Source organism: Varroa jacobsoni, unplaced genomic scaffold (assembly GCF_002532875.2).
Source record: "Varroa jacobsoni isolate VJ856 unplaced genomic scaffold, vjacob_1.0 contig00762, whole genome shotgun sequence".
In the NCBI taxonomy this organism is placed as follows: Eukaryota; Metazoa; Arthropoda; class Arachnida; order Mesostigmata; family Varroidae; genus Varroa; species Varroa jacobsoni.
Window position 1 is genome coordinate 41719 of NW_019214521.1, and position 16713 is coordinate 58431.

A 16713-nucleotide genomic window follows, 5' to 3' on the forward strand; every position below is an offset into this window, starting at 1 on the left:
GTACGTAAATTGGGGTGTCTGACCTTCATGACAGTACGAATTCCATCACCGCTTTCAAGTGTAACTGGGTTGATCAGCGGCAGGACAGGCGAGTTGTCATTAACATCATTGAGATGAACACGTAGTTGAATTGGACGTGAAAGGCCGCGGCCTTCTGGAGTTCCAACCTCTTTGGCTTGAACCTTCAAAATGTGCATAAGTAAACGCATAAGTAGTTAACCAACTACATCGAAGGTAAACATATTGGTGATATGCGTATTTAGCTAATTTGAATAGATTGCTTTTGAAAATATGTCTTGTAGGTATAAATGGTATGATAAGCACTTCTGAAATGAACCTCCTGTTGGATATCTAGTGCAGATGAATGTGAGCATACTTCGAATTCGTAGACATTTGGGTTCGGCGAATCTCGATCGAGTTGAGGCTCTCCAACTACCAGGAACCCTTCCGCGTCAACCTTGAAAACTATTGTTGATACCGCGAAAGAGTAATACTGCTCTTTTTCGGACTGAAAGTGTTATTGATCCTACATTAGAGTCACGACCTTCATTCCAAGAAAGCTATTTGTGTTCTATGCCGGTGTCATTGAACCTTGAAGCTGACATCAAGATACTCTATGAACTACAACAGATGAGACGTCTATTCATTACGTGCAGAAAGCACCCTAAGGACAGATTCGTTGCTCTCTCGAATCTGCTTCACCAACTACAATATTGTTCTGATCATGCAAACGTAATCACACAACTTGGTCTCGCTTAGGTTGATGCCGAGTACTGAATATTTTCTTCATCCGCTCTATGTATTAGTTACTCACATAATCTTCATCGGTGACCTGAAACATGATTGGGTCTCCCCCACGAGGTGAGGACATAACACGGGTGCCAACCGGCGAGGTTTCGTCAACGTATCCTTCAAAAACGTTGGCCGACAACACTGGCGGGTGGAGATCGGCGACGAGTACTTCCACCGTAAGTGAGGCCAGGGCAAAGCGACGATATTCCGACTGTTCCTCGGCTTTGACAGTAATACTGTAATGTGTGGTGACGGCTCTCGAGGCTGGTGCGATCTGACTGACGATACCGGTTGTAATGTTAATTTCAAAAATACTTCGAAAATCTGATGGCGTTCCATCCACGAACGAGTATTGGATGGGATGGTCCATTGAGTCTTGATCCCGTGCGTAGATCGTGTCCGGTCGCAGCTTCAGCGCCCCTTCAATCGCCCCACTAGCCACTTCTCCGCGATACTGAACACCTTCACAAACACCATTTAGGTTGTGAGCCGTACAGCCCGGGTAGAAGAACATTGGCGGAAGATCGTCGGCGTCCTCGATGTTAATCGTAAGTGTGGTTGTTGAAGTTTGTCGATCCTCAATATTTACTGCCTTGTCGACAGCAATCACTCGCAAGTAATAGACCTAACAGTGGAATGAAATTTTTGGAAATACATAAAAGGCATACTTCGGATTAAATTCCCAGCTGTAAATGCTACGTTTTTCAGTAAAAGCGTAATTGAATGAACGAAATTTTAGCTCAGCCATTTGTTTCGCGCACAAAAGCCACGTATATTTATTCTTTCCCGTCAGTTTGATACGCTACGTAGGTGTTGTTTGTTAAAAATTTAGCGTGGAATAAGTAAATATCCTAAAATGAATTTCGTCTCTAGGCTAACGCACCTGTGCACGCTCGTAGTCGAGGGGCCGTTTGATCGTAACAATTCCCTGGTGAGGTGAATCAACGCTGAAAAAATGCGCCGCGTCATTGGAGTCGGCCTCGTCCCCCTTTTCAGTGCCCTCAACGAAATATTCCACAAGTCCATTGACGCCCGCATCGAGATCCGTAGCTGTGAAATTTGCAAATACCATTGTACCAACGGGGGCCTCTTCCGAAACGGACGTTGTGTAATTCTTGCTACTAAAAACTGGCGCGTTGTCGTTAATGTCGTTGACGCGTACCAGCACTTGAATAACCTTCTTTCGGGATCCATTTTTGGCTGCGCATCGTAGTTGAACTCGAACCGATGAGAGGTCCTCCGCCTGTGTCGATACATTCGCAATATTTATATCTTTGTGACAGAGACAAGGACAAAGACACGATATACTCAACAACAAATCGTTCGAAATTTTTAGTTGACAGTTTCACCGGTAAAAAAACGGAAGAGGGGTAATGCGTATAGGATGTCACGGTACTTCAAACTTAAGTCTTAATTCGAAATAAATGTGCATCAAGTGAATCGAGTTCTGTCTAATGAATGTTTTTAAGCGAGCAAAAGGTCAACTAAGGCCATGCTGATCTTAATGGTAACTCTATGAGGATCGCGAAGAACTTACGTCTCGATCGAGAGGCTTTTGAAGTACTAGTTGTTCGCCAAGAACTGCGAAAGCATCTTTCGAAGAGGATATTACACTTATCTCAATTTCGTCGCCTTTTCCTTCTATCGGTAGATATACAGGGCTTGTCTTCTGATTAAACTCTGCAACGTGAAAAGGACACAGCCACCGTTCAACTATCTTGTACTTTCGGTACGCTGATGTGGCCAAACACCCTCCCTATACAAATAGATGTCTATAGTAAATAGGAAAAGAAGGGTAATGTGAACTTTTGGAAAACGGACATGCTATTCGTCGTACAAATGTGAGCACATATACAAAATAATTGTTGCATCTTATTTCGTATCGTAATATTTAAAGGAGAAACATGTTTAGCCTAAAACTGAAATAGATCGGACTTACGTTGTCCTTGGCTCTCAAGGATATCCATAATGATAACCTTTTCATTGTCGTGAATATCGCACACTGAAATGAGCAGACGACACAGGATACATTTTCAACGTTGTAATATACGTGGTTACATTAAAATTAGAATCGGGATGGACTCTGAATAATACGATGTATGTAAGTAGGTCGTGATGTTATTTATTGACGAATATATGCTATGTCCTTTTAGATGAAACCAATAACAGAAACCGGAATTAATCGAGCAAACTTGATTCGTTCCTTTTCCATTGGTCACAAATACTATCACAACCGTTTCAAAACTCACTCATTCGTAGAAAATCTGATATGAAATCATCACTGCAAACGTTAGTTTCCTAATATATCGTTTTGTACGAAACGTAAAATTTCCAGCAGACGAAATTACACACGAAATTTAATCGAACACAAGTCACGTAACACATTAACATGTGTCAATAAACGAGTGTATAGCTTCCGTCCTACTATTCAAAGCTCAGTATAAATTACTATTACCAAAAATCACATTGTGACGATATGCTTTCACATTATATGGTACGCACATCTTAGTCGTGACAATATGACACGTACCATCGACACACTAGATCAACGGACGATACGCGTAATGTTTGTCTAGAAGACTGAACTTTCTGTTTCATGACTGCCACCTTGATATATTTAAGCATGCGGTATCAGCTTGAGAGCCATCATGCCACATACACAGATAATGGCCATTTGCTGCCACGAGTAGTTGTATTCCCATCATTGTCAACGTACAGCCCTCTGATTCATCCCTGTTATCGATTTATCGACGCCGCTGTTATGATTGATACGGTAGCAGTTGTCGTTCAGTATGTCGGCTCTGAACATCGTCTGAGGAAAATAAGTCTGATTAAGCATTCCCGTAACTCAGTAGACCATACTGAATTCTACTCAATTCTACAGATTATAGTAAAGCTATGATAACAATCACAGGTCAAGAGTAATGAAAGGCGACAGAGAAGGATGCAGCAGCCTTGAAAAATCTACATAGGATGCTAGACGTTGCTAAACGAAGCTAGGAAAGTCTCCATCAAAGTAGACATTTGCCGGTACAGGACATCACATCGCTGTAATATGACAACATAAGTGCGTTCCGCACAATGGATACGTTTATAACGTTCTCTTTAACATTTATACGTAATCTGTATGGATATGTATCTGTATGGAAATATAGAATTCTATCGAGAACGGATCAATCGGAATCGTAAGTGTGTTTAGCTATACAAACCGGGCTTATATATATATATATATAATATAAAAAAATAAATTGTGTGTCTCCGCTTAGCCTGTCGAACGCTCCTCTGGTCGATCTATAACGCTGAGGCGGACATAATTATAGGAGAAAAGCACGCACGCTAGAACGAATCAACAGAAATACACTCTTTGAAGGTTATTTCCTCTGAGATATAAGCTACTAATAGTTTTCAGTAGAGTACGCAGTATTTAGTAAACATATAAGATGAACCTTTCTCATCCAGCGACTCGTTCCCACGAAAACAACGATGATCGCCTCCGGTAAAATACCAAGGCCCCATCAGAGGCAAGAGTTGACGGCAACCGTTAAAACTCCTCCGCATTAGTCCCGACCCGTTTTCAGAATAACAGATGAATTCTGCGGTACGAAGCAGAGCGATGAGAGCACGAATTTTTGTCTAGCAAGTGAGGGCAGTGGTAGGTGGTAGTTTTGCCGACTCACTAATCAGTGAGCTGCGTGCATTTCCGGACGATGCTGTGTCAAATCAAATGTCAACCACGGAAGGAGCTATAATTGGCAAAACATCAATAAGTAATCGTTGAGAATAGAAGACTGACAGAAGCTGCAGCTGACATTAATACCCCACAATTTAAATGATAAGAAATAACAGAAAATGATTCTGTGAACGTTGTGCATACCAGTCGGTGATCAGTGTATAATCGAGCTACTGCAGTTAGACTACCTTTCTAGACCGTTTTTATGCACTTGGCGTCTCAATCTTCACGATTTAGAATCTGTAATGTACTTCACCGTAAGCAGATTATTGAACTGCGCCCAAATACTCAAGATCTCTATGCCCGCCCTGTCAGGTCATAAAGAATCGCTCACTGTCAACGTGCCAGACCTTTCATTTTGAGCCAAAAAAGATCGTCCTTTCTCGATAAGCGTCTGTCTCGTATATTTTTAATGAATCTGAGTGCTGATCGGGGCCATAGTAGCGTGCACGTTCGTACGTAACTCCGCTACGTTGGTAGCAGCAATCGCCCCACTATAGTCGCATTGCAGTAGCGGAAAAAGTACGCCCCACTAGCGTATCAAGGAAAGACACCACCGAATTTCGATCTTGCTAAAAACATTTTGCTTTCGATTCTCATCGCACATAAACGCACGCACACATATGGCACATAAGCAGAAAAAAAAAACAAACGAAAGAACAACAACGATGGACCTCAGCTGCTTGCGACTTGATTGGCCCCGCCGAATGCTAGCATTCTCGTCACTCCGACCATCGATGTCTATGCACTCGGTAACAAGCAATATTGAAAACATCACAAAACGGTTCATTTACTGTTCCACTGCAATCGTATTCCTCTTCAGTGTACTACTATATATGTACGTATGTATAAATATATATTTATACAAAGGCTGACGGTTTTCAAACCGGCGTCACCTCGGTAAAGCACAGCATTAGCAACAACAGCACGAGAACAAGCGCGGAAATGAGGCTCGCAAGTAAGCAGCTATGCTAGTTTATTATTATCTCGTTGTTATCGCTATTGCTGTCTTTGTTCGTGCCATTGTTTTCGCCATCGCAGCTAGCGTCTCTATAGAGTACCGATGTTGCCGACAACGGTCTTTTTTTTATGGGATACTATTGTATCCCATATATCACATATACGAAAGCTGTTACTTGGCGTAATGCAAATATGGCGTTCATTCTTCAACGGACAAAACTGCATTCTCGCCCGTAATCGTCGTCAGCCATCAGCCTTTTATATATATATATATAGACCACACTGGTACGAGGAGAGCAGTAATCGTGATCACTGATGTATAGCAGTAGCGACATAATTGTGTTAATACCAAAATACGAGAGGAGCATTTATTGTGTTTCCAACGAAACTTTATTGTCACTCTTCGTGTAACGGCACAGATCGTGATTTAATCTTTCGATCACAGTTGTATCGTTTTGCTGAACTGTTTGCTCTACCGACTCCCTATCCCCGACGGCTGGATCCCCATTTTGATATTCCACTACCAGTCAGAATTGTACCTCCACCTTTATCGAGTCAAATTGTAGTATTCAAAAAAAACGGAGGATAGCTAATCAGTGATATATAGGCACTTACTCATTCTACCACCTAACTATGTAGATGGTGACATGGCGTTTTTTTTGTATCTAATCGGCCATTTCGATTTATGTACCCTAAATAAATGTGGCAGCGTAATGTAAAACATCATATTTTTGTCCGTTTTTATGGTTTGTCACATTTTATATATACACACTCGTTTTGTTAAAGGAAGCATGGTTAGTTGGACGTTGCTGCCCGTGGGCTTTATGTGCCTGCAGTGAACAACACGCTCACAACAACACCAATTGTTGCCGAGCTGCAAAGTAACACTGGGGATTCTGTGCAGGATATCCGTCAACCTGACAGCCTACGTCGGAAACGTACCACCTTTGTACGTCGTAGATACTAAAATTGTACAATAGGCTTTAAAGTGAAATAATATTCATTGAAAGCACAGAGGTATCCTTGTTTTTCATCGGCTGCGTTGACAATAGAGAATGTATTTGAGATTTTAGTATAAAAGTTTCTTACTTATATTTTGAGGGGGCTTTCAGCCAAAAACATTGCGTCGACGAACGCTGGTTGATTGTAGCTATTGAGACCCGTTTTACTTATCCATGGGGACGTCGTTAACATCTTTCGTAAGAACAAAGGGCTTGTTGAAACTGGGAACCCACAGGTTGCACAATATAGCTCAATTACACGATGCTTTTTTCAAGTAGCTGTGAATAAATTTTGCTGCTAACTGAGTCATTAAGACCATTTCCGAGCCGCTGGAAACGATAACTCATCTGCAGAAAATTGTCCACGAAAGAACCCTATGGAAACGGTTGACAGCTTGCGACCTACTAATAGTAACCAAAAAAAACGCTCCAGCGTTATAGAGATATATATAAACCAATATAATACCAAATATTACTTTTTTTTTTTTTTTTCGTACTAAACGAATACGGGTTTCCGCTACTCGCAAATGGCACCTAGAGTTAACTTTAGAGATGGGTGGTTTATAAAGCGTGTTACGTAGCGAACAGGACGCAACTCGGTGTGTCTCGTATATTGACGGTCCTAGTGTAACTAGTTGTTGGTTGCTTTCTAGCCTGTTCCAGAACAGTGCGTCCGTAAGACAGCCCACGATAGAAACCGGCCACTGTCGAAACGCGTTACTGCCGCCTCATCGATATACGGATACATGGTAAGAGGGAGTGCGTACACGAAATGGGTGAGTGTTTGCAGATCCGCTAATGTTTAGATAGCTGCATAATTTCAAGATGTCAAAATAAGGCACAGGGCCTTTCAAACATTTTGATCCTCACACACTTTTTTGAAAAGCTTAGACTACCTCTCTAACCCAACGCATTGTCTCATTTATCAGTTAATTATGAAACACTATTTAACTAAATAGAAATTTCACTTACACGCGGCAAATGTGGTTGAGATATAATACAATAACACGAGAAGGCCGATAGCGGCCCACGTTGGCGGCCGGTGGCCCATTTTCGATATCGCCACCTCAGCAGAGCTGTGACGAGCTGCTGCTGTTGCTGCTGAAAATAAGGGAAAAAAAAACGAATTTCAATGTAAAAACAGATAATCCTTCTGACTACTCTACACGTAACTAATTTACGGACGTCGTTTTTTTTGTACGTAAGCTCTGGGCTACATGCTGTTTAATGTTGAAAAAGCAATTTCATACACGATAGAGCCAGTCTTTCGAACATAGATTTTCCAGGTGTCAGCCAGGTTTTCACTGGTCCCCTTGCCTTATATCCAAACAATTCCTCTAGCGAATCGCGGTGGGCCTTTAGCATATGTTAGTAAAGCCACGGTTACTTGAGGCTTGGAGATAAATACAATATGCTAAGTAAGTTGTAATTGAATAAGTTACCGAACGCATACACTGCTAATACACGACCATTTAATAAAGCAGTATTCAAAAGAGACTTGAGTTATTCTGAACAACTTATATAAAGACAAGTGCAAACTTAAGTAAATATACTACGCAAGAGCTTATACACGCATCTTGTTGCGAGCATCGTATCAAATTTTCATGATTGGTTGACTATGGGTTAAACAAGCAATGAAAATGCCATTGTCAATACCCCCATCTGATTCGATCGAACTCTGTTGCAGTTGTCTGCCCTGCTTGTATTCGTCCATAGTAATGGATAATGCTCCGCTTTGTTTTTATCTCTATATATGTTTATCACCGCCAGAAACTGCTGTAAATCCTCTAAGCAAAGGAGATACAATCTGGCGACTCTTTTGATCCGTCGGTGATCTAGACGTAAATCGCCCAGCATTCGATATGCTGTTCCGTTATGTGACGATTACCGGTTCGATATCAAACCCATTTCAGCGTCGCTAGTTGTGTAGTACTAGCGCTAGATATGGCCTTTAGATGCCGTACGGAGCAGGCGAAGGCCGCGACGCGTCTAACCTACCGCCACCAGTATGATCACTGACGCCGATTGACTTCGCTGTCATTTCGCGATGAGATTATCCCCTCTTCGTATCCTACAACGATTTTCATTTATACGGGTAAAACGAACAACACAAACCAGCAATAGCCAGAAAATGGAAGATGATGTGTCAAGGTCTTCTGTTTATCGAGGCCATTTGCACTCCTTTGATTCTAAGTCACCATCCGCCTCTTCATTGCTATCGGGCGAAGTATTAGTCGATGCTGCTGCTGCTGCTGCTGCTGTGATCACTAACAGGCCGTAAGTAAAGGCCACTTGTACAAGGTGGGTGGTTAGCTGAATAGGTGCTCTGTTGTTGCAAAAATCGATAAATGCACAGAAGCTATCGTTGTGTCAGAAATGAGTGCACAGCAGTATTGTCGCACGTTTATCACTAATTTCTGGTTGATCGAGACCGACTCACTAAGCGAGGACCATGTTTCGTAAAGCGTCCGAAATGCTGAGAGGCAACGAAATAAGCAAGAATAATGAATATCACGAATTCTCTTTTTTTTTTTCGGATAGATCTAACCAGATACAAGTATAGATATGGGGAGGCTATTTGAAAGCTGCATGATAGATTGATTTTTGCAAGATCATTTTTTCTACATGCTCGTCCAGAATTTCTAGCTTCTGCAGGCTTTTGGAAGGCGACCGCATCAGGAACGCAACGGATGATCACCGATCTTCTGCTAGCCACCTATCATTTAGTTCAATGATTACTGCTATGAACGACGACTTGTTGCTTGTTTGTATCGAAACCTGAAAGTAATGTTTCATCTGGTCAGTGGCTGTATTGTGCTGCCAGCGATAAGTGTGCATGTCATGCGCCGTGTAACTGACGATAGTCTGCTAAGCTTACACAAAAAATCTACGTGCAGTTCAAGGTAAAGGTGCACGCCGCTGTCATATTCAGACCGCAGTGTCTTCTTCAAACAGCGATCCAATAAGAGCGTTCATGGGAAGTCTCAATGATAACCCGCAAAGGAAACCGGTCCGCAACCGCTTGTGATATTCCAATATGGAAAACTAGAACAAGATAACTGTTTGGTACGCCATTGTATTGACTGCACTGCTATTCCCTGCCCACACCTATTTTGATTGTTCGATAGTTTCCCTTCAAATTCCCAGAAAAGATTCTTATAAATATTTACAAAAACGTACAAAAAAATACGTATAGGCAGCGTAAATATGAATCAACTTGACTAACTTAACGTTACATATTATACAATGGAGAACTGTATCGCTAGTCATACAAGTTCATTATTCAACGACGACTATTGCCTAAAAGCGAATCTTGGATAGAAATAGAAAAAGTGTTGGTGTACCATCAAGTATAATGTATGTTTACACACAAGCTAGGTACGTTCGAGCGGCTTCGTTTACCTTCTGTTTATGTGGCGCGTTTAACGGAAGTCTAATAGATTGGCTTTACACAATACGCTTCATTATGTGCGTGGCGCTAAAGCGTAGCTAACTGCTGTGACTAAGCACATGGAAAAATCGTCATAGAGCAGCCTGTAGAAAGCTACAACTTTTCATTGTACATATTGGTCAATCTCCGGTAGTGTCTTTGTACTAATCAATAACTCACAGCGGTACCTAATTAAGTACAAGTATATTTAGTACTTGGTTGTATGTACGTGGGGTTGTACGCAGGTCATCAGTGGTGAACTATCAGCGGTAAATTATGCGAGCTGAAGTATGAGGAATAATGCTTTCAAAGCGCATCGCAACGCTCAAGCACTAAGTGCCGTTTGAACAAATTTGCCCCAACAAGGCAAAGTCGTCTTCTTTTGGTGTTTCTTTCGACACGACGACCTAAAGATAGCTTGAGGGAAAGGAGCGGGGTATCTTTTAACGGTTGACGTTTGAGCCCTTCACTACCGGTAGTCGATTTATGGGCAATCCCGAAATCAAATAGCTGCTTCAGATGGAGTTGTTCACTACTTTGTCGGACAGGTAACGATTTCCCACGGCTAATTTAGAGGCTCGTCGATCACTTATCGTTAGTCCATCCATTTTCTATATATATCGAGTTTGCTGTAGCGTCGATACTCTGGTAGCGTTATTTTTTAGGCGCAGCCATGTCAGTGCCCTTACCATGAGGTCAGTATGTCTGCTGTACGATCGAACCGGTTGTTAGCTTGCTTTCCGTCACTTATTCATTTGACTATTTTGAATGAAGGCTACAGCGAGGGATTAGAGTTTCGAAGAGGGAACACACACATAGAAGCAGCAGAATATTACCGTGTGTCCCATCGACGGCGAAATGCCTCGTTGGTGTTGAACCGCATTGGCCAACAGACCACTGAATGGAGCAGGAGCATTACTAGTATTCGATTGTCTGGACCGATAATGCGTGAAAATGATGCCGGTCAGCCAGGCAGCTGATACGCACTCAGACAGCCGGTGTGACTATTGATATCGAATGGTGGTCGTCGAGGTATAGTTGGGCATGCGCATTGGCGGATGTTACAAGCGAATACGGCTTGACATCGGCTTCGAGTGTTATCGGGTGTCGTCCACCGTCGGCATCATCGGCCGTTGGACGAACAGACAAAAGGGTTGAAATGCAGGCCAGTCTTATAGCTCTTAATTCCTTCGTCGTATATCCTTTGCTCATGGCACAGCATTCATCGCCGGTTCACTATACGTGGCTATCCGAACGAGAAGCTCTGTATGCTTTCAGTTGCTTCCTTGTTCCTTTTTACTGAGCTATTGTTCTCGCTGTGAACTAGACAGTTTTATTTCACTTCGGCAAATCTGTCCATGAACGTGCATTTGGACAATACTCATTGGGCTCTGCCGGGTTGCTTCGTTCGAGTACGGCTACTAGGAGCAGACATCGACTCAACGATTTTTTTAAACTTTCGCGGGAAATGTTTGTGTTATGTTAGCGGTGCAAACAGAGGTGGAAATATTATTTCGCCCAGAACTACATATGTATATAAAACTAACGTATATACTATGCAGAGGTCATTTACATCGATCGGCGAATTTTTGAGCGTAACACATTGTGTATAGTTGATCGTCTGGAACCTGTCGCAGAAAGTAAAGCGACCGTTTTGGTTGAATGGCCCTTATTTGTACATAAACAAACGAAATATATGCTCTGATTTAAACTTGTTTTACCCTACAAGATATTGTACACTCTACATGTATTGATATTTTTATCAAAATGGCTCTACCTCATCGTGGGCTAACAGAAACAATAACGGTTATATCGGTCCTGAGAATCATGAGCAACAGGCGTCCTATTGATAGCAAAATCGTGGAGATCCGTCGTATGACTCATTCGGACAAAGGCGGAACATTTGGCACGCTGCATGTTACGTTAAATCATCAAGAAATATCTTAACACACTAAGCAGTCTTCAGACCACTGCATAAGGGATCCAAGGTGAGGTCACTACTATGCAGCCCGATCATTTCTCAGACCGACCAAGTTACAAATAACCTATACTGTGTCTGGTACTACTAGCCCAAGATGCTCACATTTAATGGTTTCATGTTCTCGACCATCAGCGTCGTCATTATGTCAACAATGGCATCAGCCTGCCATCTTGAACAAAATCAGCAGCCAAACCACCCCTTCTACCAGTTCAAGTGTCCGGTGGTATTGACAGGTCCACGTATTGCAATCACATAATAAACGCTGGCGCACCACCAAAACGGCCGTTGCAACCGAACTAAACTGGGCCCGCAAATAAATAAACGTGTTCTTGAGAGTTGTTCCTTGCTTCACTGGAACTGCTCCAGTTCTGTAGTATAAAAGGCTACATATGGAAGAATGAATTAAAATGATATCTAGAATTGGCCCCGCATCAGGTCAACACTGGCCGATAGAAACTTTGGTCGGGTTGCACCTAAATATTTGTGTGGAAGCACGTGGAATTTAGCTATCACGTCGACGATCGGCGTTAGCTGACCAAGAACGGAAGTCGGGTTAGTTTTAAGTGACCAAGATGCGTAATAGCAAGGTTAACTTGGCGTCAATATTTACGCGACCTTATCGCTATCGTAGACAAGGGCATCCCATCGTCGGGTAGATTTCTGGCAGTCTCCCATAAACCATCAGTTGATCCCGGTGAAGACAACCAAGAAACAAATGGAAAAACTTGAAGCGACTTTAACGATGAATACCAGACGACTTTTTCTAAACTATATTGACTGTTGCACCTTTTTTTTGTTACTTACTTTATATAATGAGACGTATACCACAAATAAATGGCACAGCAATGAATGATAGTGGTATGAATTTTGTTTCCAAATTAAGAAATACACTTTTCAATATTCAATATATCCTTTCATAGATAACGTTAGCAGGATGTAATCATATTGTGCATGGTACCGAATGTGTTCTGTTGTTTTTTTAACCGTTGAAAAGATTCGTTCTAAAGTATCGGATTAATATAAACAGCTGTATCTTGATTACAGGATTTCAAATATACAGACCCGCTTTTCCCATGTTACCTAGGAGTTCAACGCACGACTGATTGAGACGGTTTTGTTCTTCCTAGCACTACAAAAATGCTCATGATTTTCTATGGCTGCTGGTTTTTATAGAAATTGGCATCATTCAGCCTTCTATAGCACTCGTTGTCGTAGTAGGTATACGCATTGCCGCCAGCATAGGCTCTATTAAGCACATCCTTTGCTCGATGGCGCTTCATTGACAGTTAGAACGTAAATAATAAATAAAGATCGTTTTTCAGAATAATACTTTTATAATTTTATTGTATCCTTACTTTTCCTGGTTGGTAGGATACCCTCCTATCGCTGTCCTAGCTCTTTTGCTGTCACTGGCACACAAGAGACCACTAAAGCTCTGCTTGGTTGATACACAATCGCACGGCCCCATTTCTTCAGCACGAGCGTTATCATCGCAGGTTGACTATCATATGCAATAGCCTTTCGTCACAATCTTTGTGTTTTAGTCAATCCTCCGCTTGGTTCAATTCTAATTCGTGTATCTTCATTTGTATCGTCCCCTCACCTTTGTTCCCTTTTCTTGGCCCTGCAGAGCAGCCTAGACTAAGTCTACTCTCATTATTCCGGTGACTACTATAGTTATAAGGACACATACTCCTTATTCGTCATTTCTACTTTCTGTCCCGAAATGGATTAGCCTCGTCACAAATATATGGGCTTTAACTACGAGTGTATGTATGCCTCGTCCAAAGCCTTCTTTTTCTGAACCTTCATATCCAACAGCAATATGGAACGTACGCATGCAATTAACGAGTACGTGTATATGCTATCCAATTCGATGTTTTGTGGAAATTTTGTGTCGATGCACTCGTTCCTGTTAGACTGGCTGGTTGATCGGTCGCTTTGTTAGCATAACGTGAACTAATGGTCAGTATCACCATTCGTGACGTCGTTTGGGTGATTTCCCTTGTCGCTTTTGGTACCACCGGCACGGCCAGCGCTCATGTCATAGTTTTAGTCGAGATAAGGGGACCGACGACATTTCAAAATGTACCTCAACGTGTGAAGAATATGACGCCGTCGATGTCGAAGACGGCAATGACCGCAAGCGCCGTGACGGAATTCGTTTTTATGGAAACATTGAAGCATGCAACGTGAGGGAATCAAGATGAGTAAGAAACGCTGAAAAACAAGCCTGAGTTTGCCGTGTCTTAATGCCTGTCTATGAACGCAAGTTGAAAAATGATCGCCAAAGAAAGGTTGCCACAAGGAAAAACAAGTACTAGCTGTAGTACTGCTATGCTTCGACATAGCCATCTGACGCTTCTGACGGACTCGAACTCGTCGTCGGCGACTTCTGGCATCAGGAAAACCGGTGCCATCACGGCCAGAGGACGTGTTATTGATTAGGTTTGCGCGAGTCGCCGTGGGCTATGCTCTTGTCGCTTAGCGCACCGCAACTGTTGATCCTTCGATGTTGACGATGGTGATAAGATACTGGCATAGTTACACAATACGAAATTATGCATATTTACGTTCTCGTCTTTCATGAAGCTACGGGCATACCAGGGTGTGTACCGCCTCGCTTGTGTGACATCAACTAATAATTAACTTAGTTAATTATTAGTTGCTTGTTGTTGTTTACTAAATATCTGCTGCTGTGGTTGTGTTTCAGTTCTGTAAACAACCGTATGAGTTTTATCGCTGTTTGCTAGATACTACCATTATGACTTTATATGCCTCGGTTCACGGTGTACCTACGCTCGACCCCGAACGTAAACCATGTAACGATGGGAGTTCCGAGATTGCTTCACTATGATACGATAGTACGAATAAAGTCGCATAGTTCAGGATAGAACGGCACATGTGTCGCGTCGCCCAACGGGTCGCCAGTTCAATTACCTTAGATCTAATACAAACGGGATGAATAAATGGAAAGTCGAAACAGCAGCTGTGACAAAATACTCAAGGCTGTTCCGGTAACAAATCTAAGGACAACCTTTAACTGTTAGCAGCCGAACGAATCGCAGCCTAAACATAGCTCTAACGGCAACCTTAGCACTTGATTTATCGAACATTTCAAGAGAAAGTTGCGAAAAAAAATAAACAATACTACAAAGTACGCTATTTTAGTTTAAGGATTCAAACAATCATCGTGTTATTCTATTCGATTCCTAACCTATTTTCCTAACCTGCTAAGACTTTTCTCGTTCCCTATGGTTCATTTACTGTACAAGAAGTCTAACTTTCTCTCTACCCGCTTTGCCGTAACATGTTGTCTTCGGCACGCAAAGTAACGCATCCGTTGCTATGGCAACAGAAGCATGTATAGGCTCGTGACAGGGAATGGGAGCTTGTTATCGAAAAGGCCGCCGCTATCGCCCGCAGACGGTAAGTGGTTCCTTGCCTCTGTCAAATACTGTGGCACTTGCCCGTAATGCAGATCAAACTCAGCTGTTCCGTGAGCTCAGAGCTCAACATGAAATAGGTATTTATAAGCCGAGCTAGGTTGAGGAACTAGCTTGCGATGACCACACGCGCGTTTTATGTCATTACAAAATAGACTGATTAACGAGCACTTGTATAAGCGAACCTGTAGGTCTTTCACAGCTCCATGTTCGATATAGATTTACACGATACCCGAATACGTTTTGTGTGTCTTGCACGGTTAACGATGGTACGAAGCCAAATGATATACACATCAAAGTACAACTATCATAAGATATTGTCTTGGCCAAAAGTGACACGGAAGTGGGTTTCAAGTGTTATTTAGCTTTGTGACACGCGCAGGACGGAAAAGCCGTGGAGGGCTACTATCGCACCAACTTGCACAATAAGCAACTTTTTCATTTCTATCAAATTCTATGTGTTCCTATCAAGAGTTGGCAGGTTATAAGGATCGCCACAGCGTCGAAAAGGGCCAGCTGCACCCGCAGATGGTCGAGTCGGTCCTTTATTTCGTATGTATAGTTGAATTCTCTTTATATCCAAAGCATTGGCTAGCTTTCCAACTGTATTCTTTGATTGTGACAGGTATTTCTGACATCGGCGTTCAGATAATTTTGCTTACTGCTCAACATAGTAATCGGAATAGATTTAGCTTTTCTACACAACGAACTATGATGAAAAGTTGTATGTTAACCAATAATGGTACTATCTCATTATTTTGTAGGGCAAACAGCTGTACGTAGACAACTGCTCCCAGCTACCAACGGAAGTGTAGGTTCAACTACAAAGTCTAGTTCGAGAATGATTTTTTCGTTTAGTCTTAACTTCCGTAGATCTTTTAGTGTTAGCCAAACGACTGATATAAATAAAGTGCTTCATTTAACGGCAAAACTGATCCTATGTGATCTGATGTAAGAATGGAACATCCGTGTGCGTGATTATTTCGAGCATCACCTCTCATAAGCATTCATTGACAACCGGTTTAGTAGTCAGACGATATTTTGAGCTATATAGAGGTTTGCTACTTTAGCTCCGAGGGGCAAAACGACTAGCTCACCATCCCATCCTACCCTACAACTGGATTGTTTGACCTTTATCGATCACAAAAAGTAAACAATTAAAATTTAGTCATTGCTGTAGTAAAAACCACGTCTGCTATCGGCTGTACTCAGATCAACCGTCGTTAAAGTGCCTATGAACTTCCACCAGGCCATCAAGAAGGGTCGTTCCTGTGCGATGTACATACGTCGGCTTTATATTATTTACTAAGCTTAGACTAGCCGTACTGTTTGCACTCAACTCCTGCCCCACGATTGGAACACGAAACGATTTC

At 42.2% G+C, this 16713-nt stretch overlaps 1 protein-coding gene across 3 annotated transcripts in view; it reads right to left on the bottom strand.

Moving 5' to 3' along the window:
- Nucleotides 1-16713, bottom strand: part of Cad99C (cadherin 99C) — a 63930-nt gene that overhangs the window by 7094 nt on the left and 40123 nt on the right. The window contains exons 1-8 of one of the 3 annotated variants that reach the window (XM_022852440.2): nucleotides 8599-9255; nucleotides 7456-7584; nucleotides 2732-2794; nucleotides 2330-2472; nucleotides 1676-2035; nucleotides 815-1417; nucleotides 377-508; nucleotides 24-182 (exon numbers count right to left, since the gene is read on the bottom strand). In XM_022852440.2, the coding sequence (XP_022708175.1) occupies nucleotides 24-182; nucleotides 377-508; nucleotides 815-1417; nucleotides 1676-2035; nucleotides 2330-2472; nucleotides 2732-2794; nucleotides 7456-7534 (1539 nt within the window). In that variant the 5' untranslated portion in view covers nucleotides 7535-7584; nucleotides 8599-9255. Of the gene's footprint in view, nucleotides 1-23; nucleotides 183-376; nucleotides 509-814; nucleotides 1418-1675; nucleotides 2036-2329; nucleotides 2473-2731; nucleotides 2795-7455; nucleotides 7585-8598; nucleotides 9256-16713 lie in introns of those variants that run through there. The other 2 variants (XM_086972956.1, XM_022852441.2) reach the window with 2 other exon arrangements.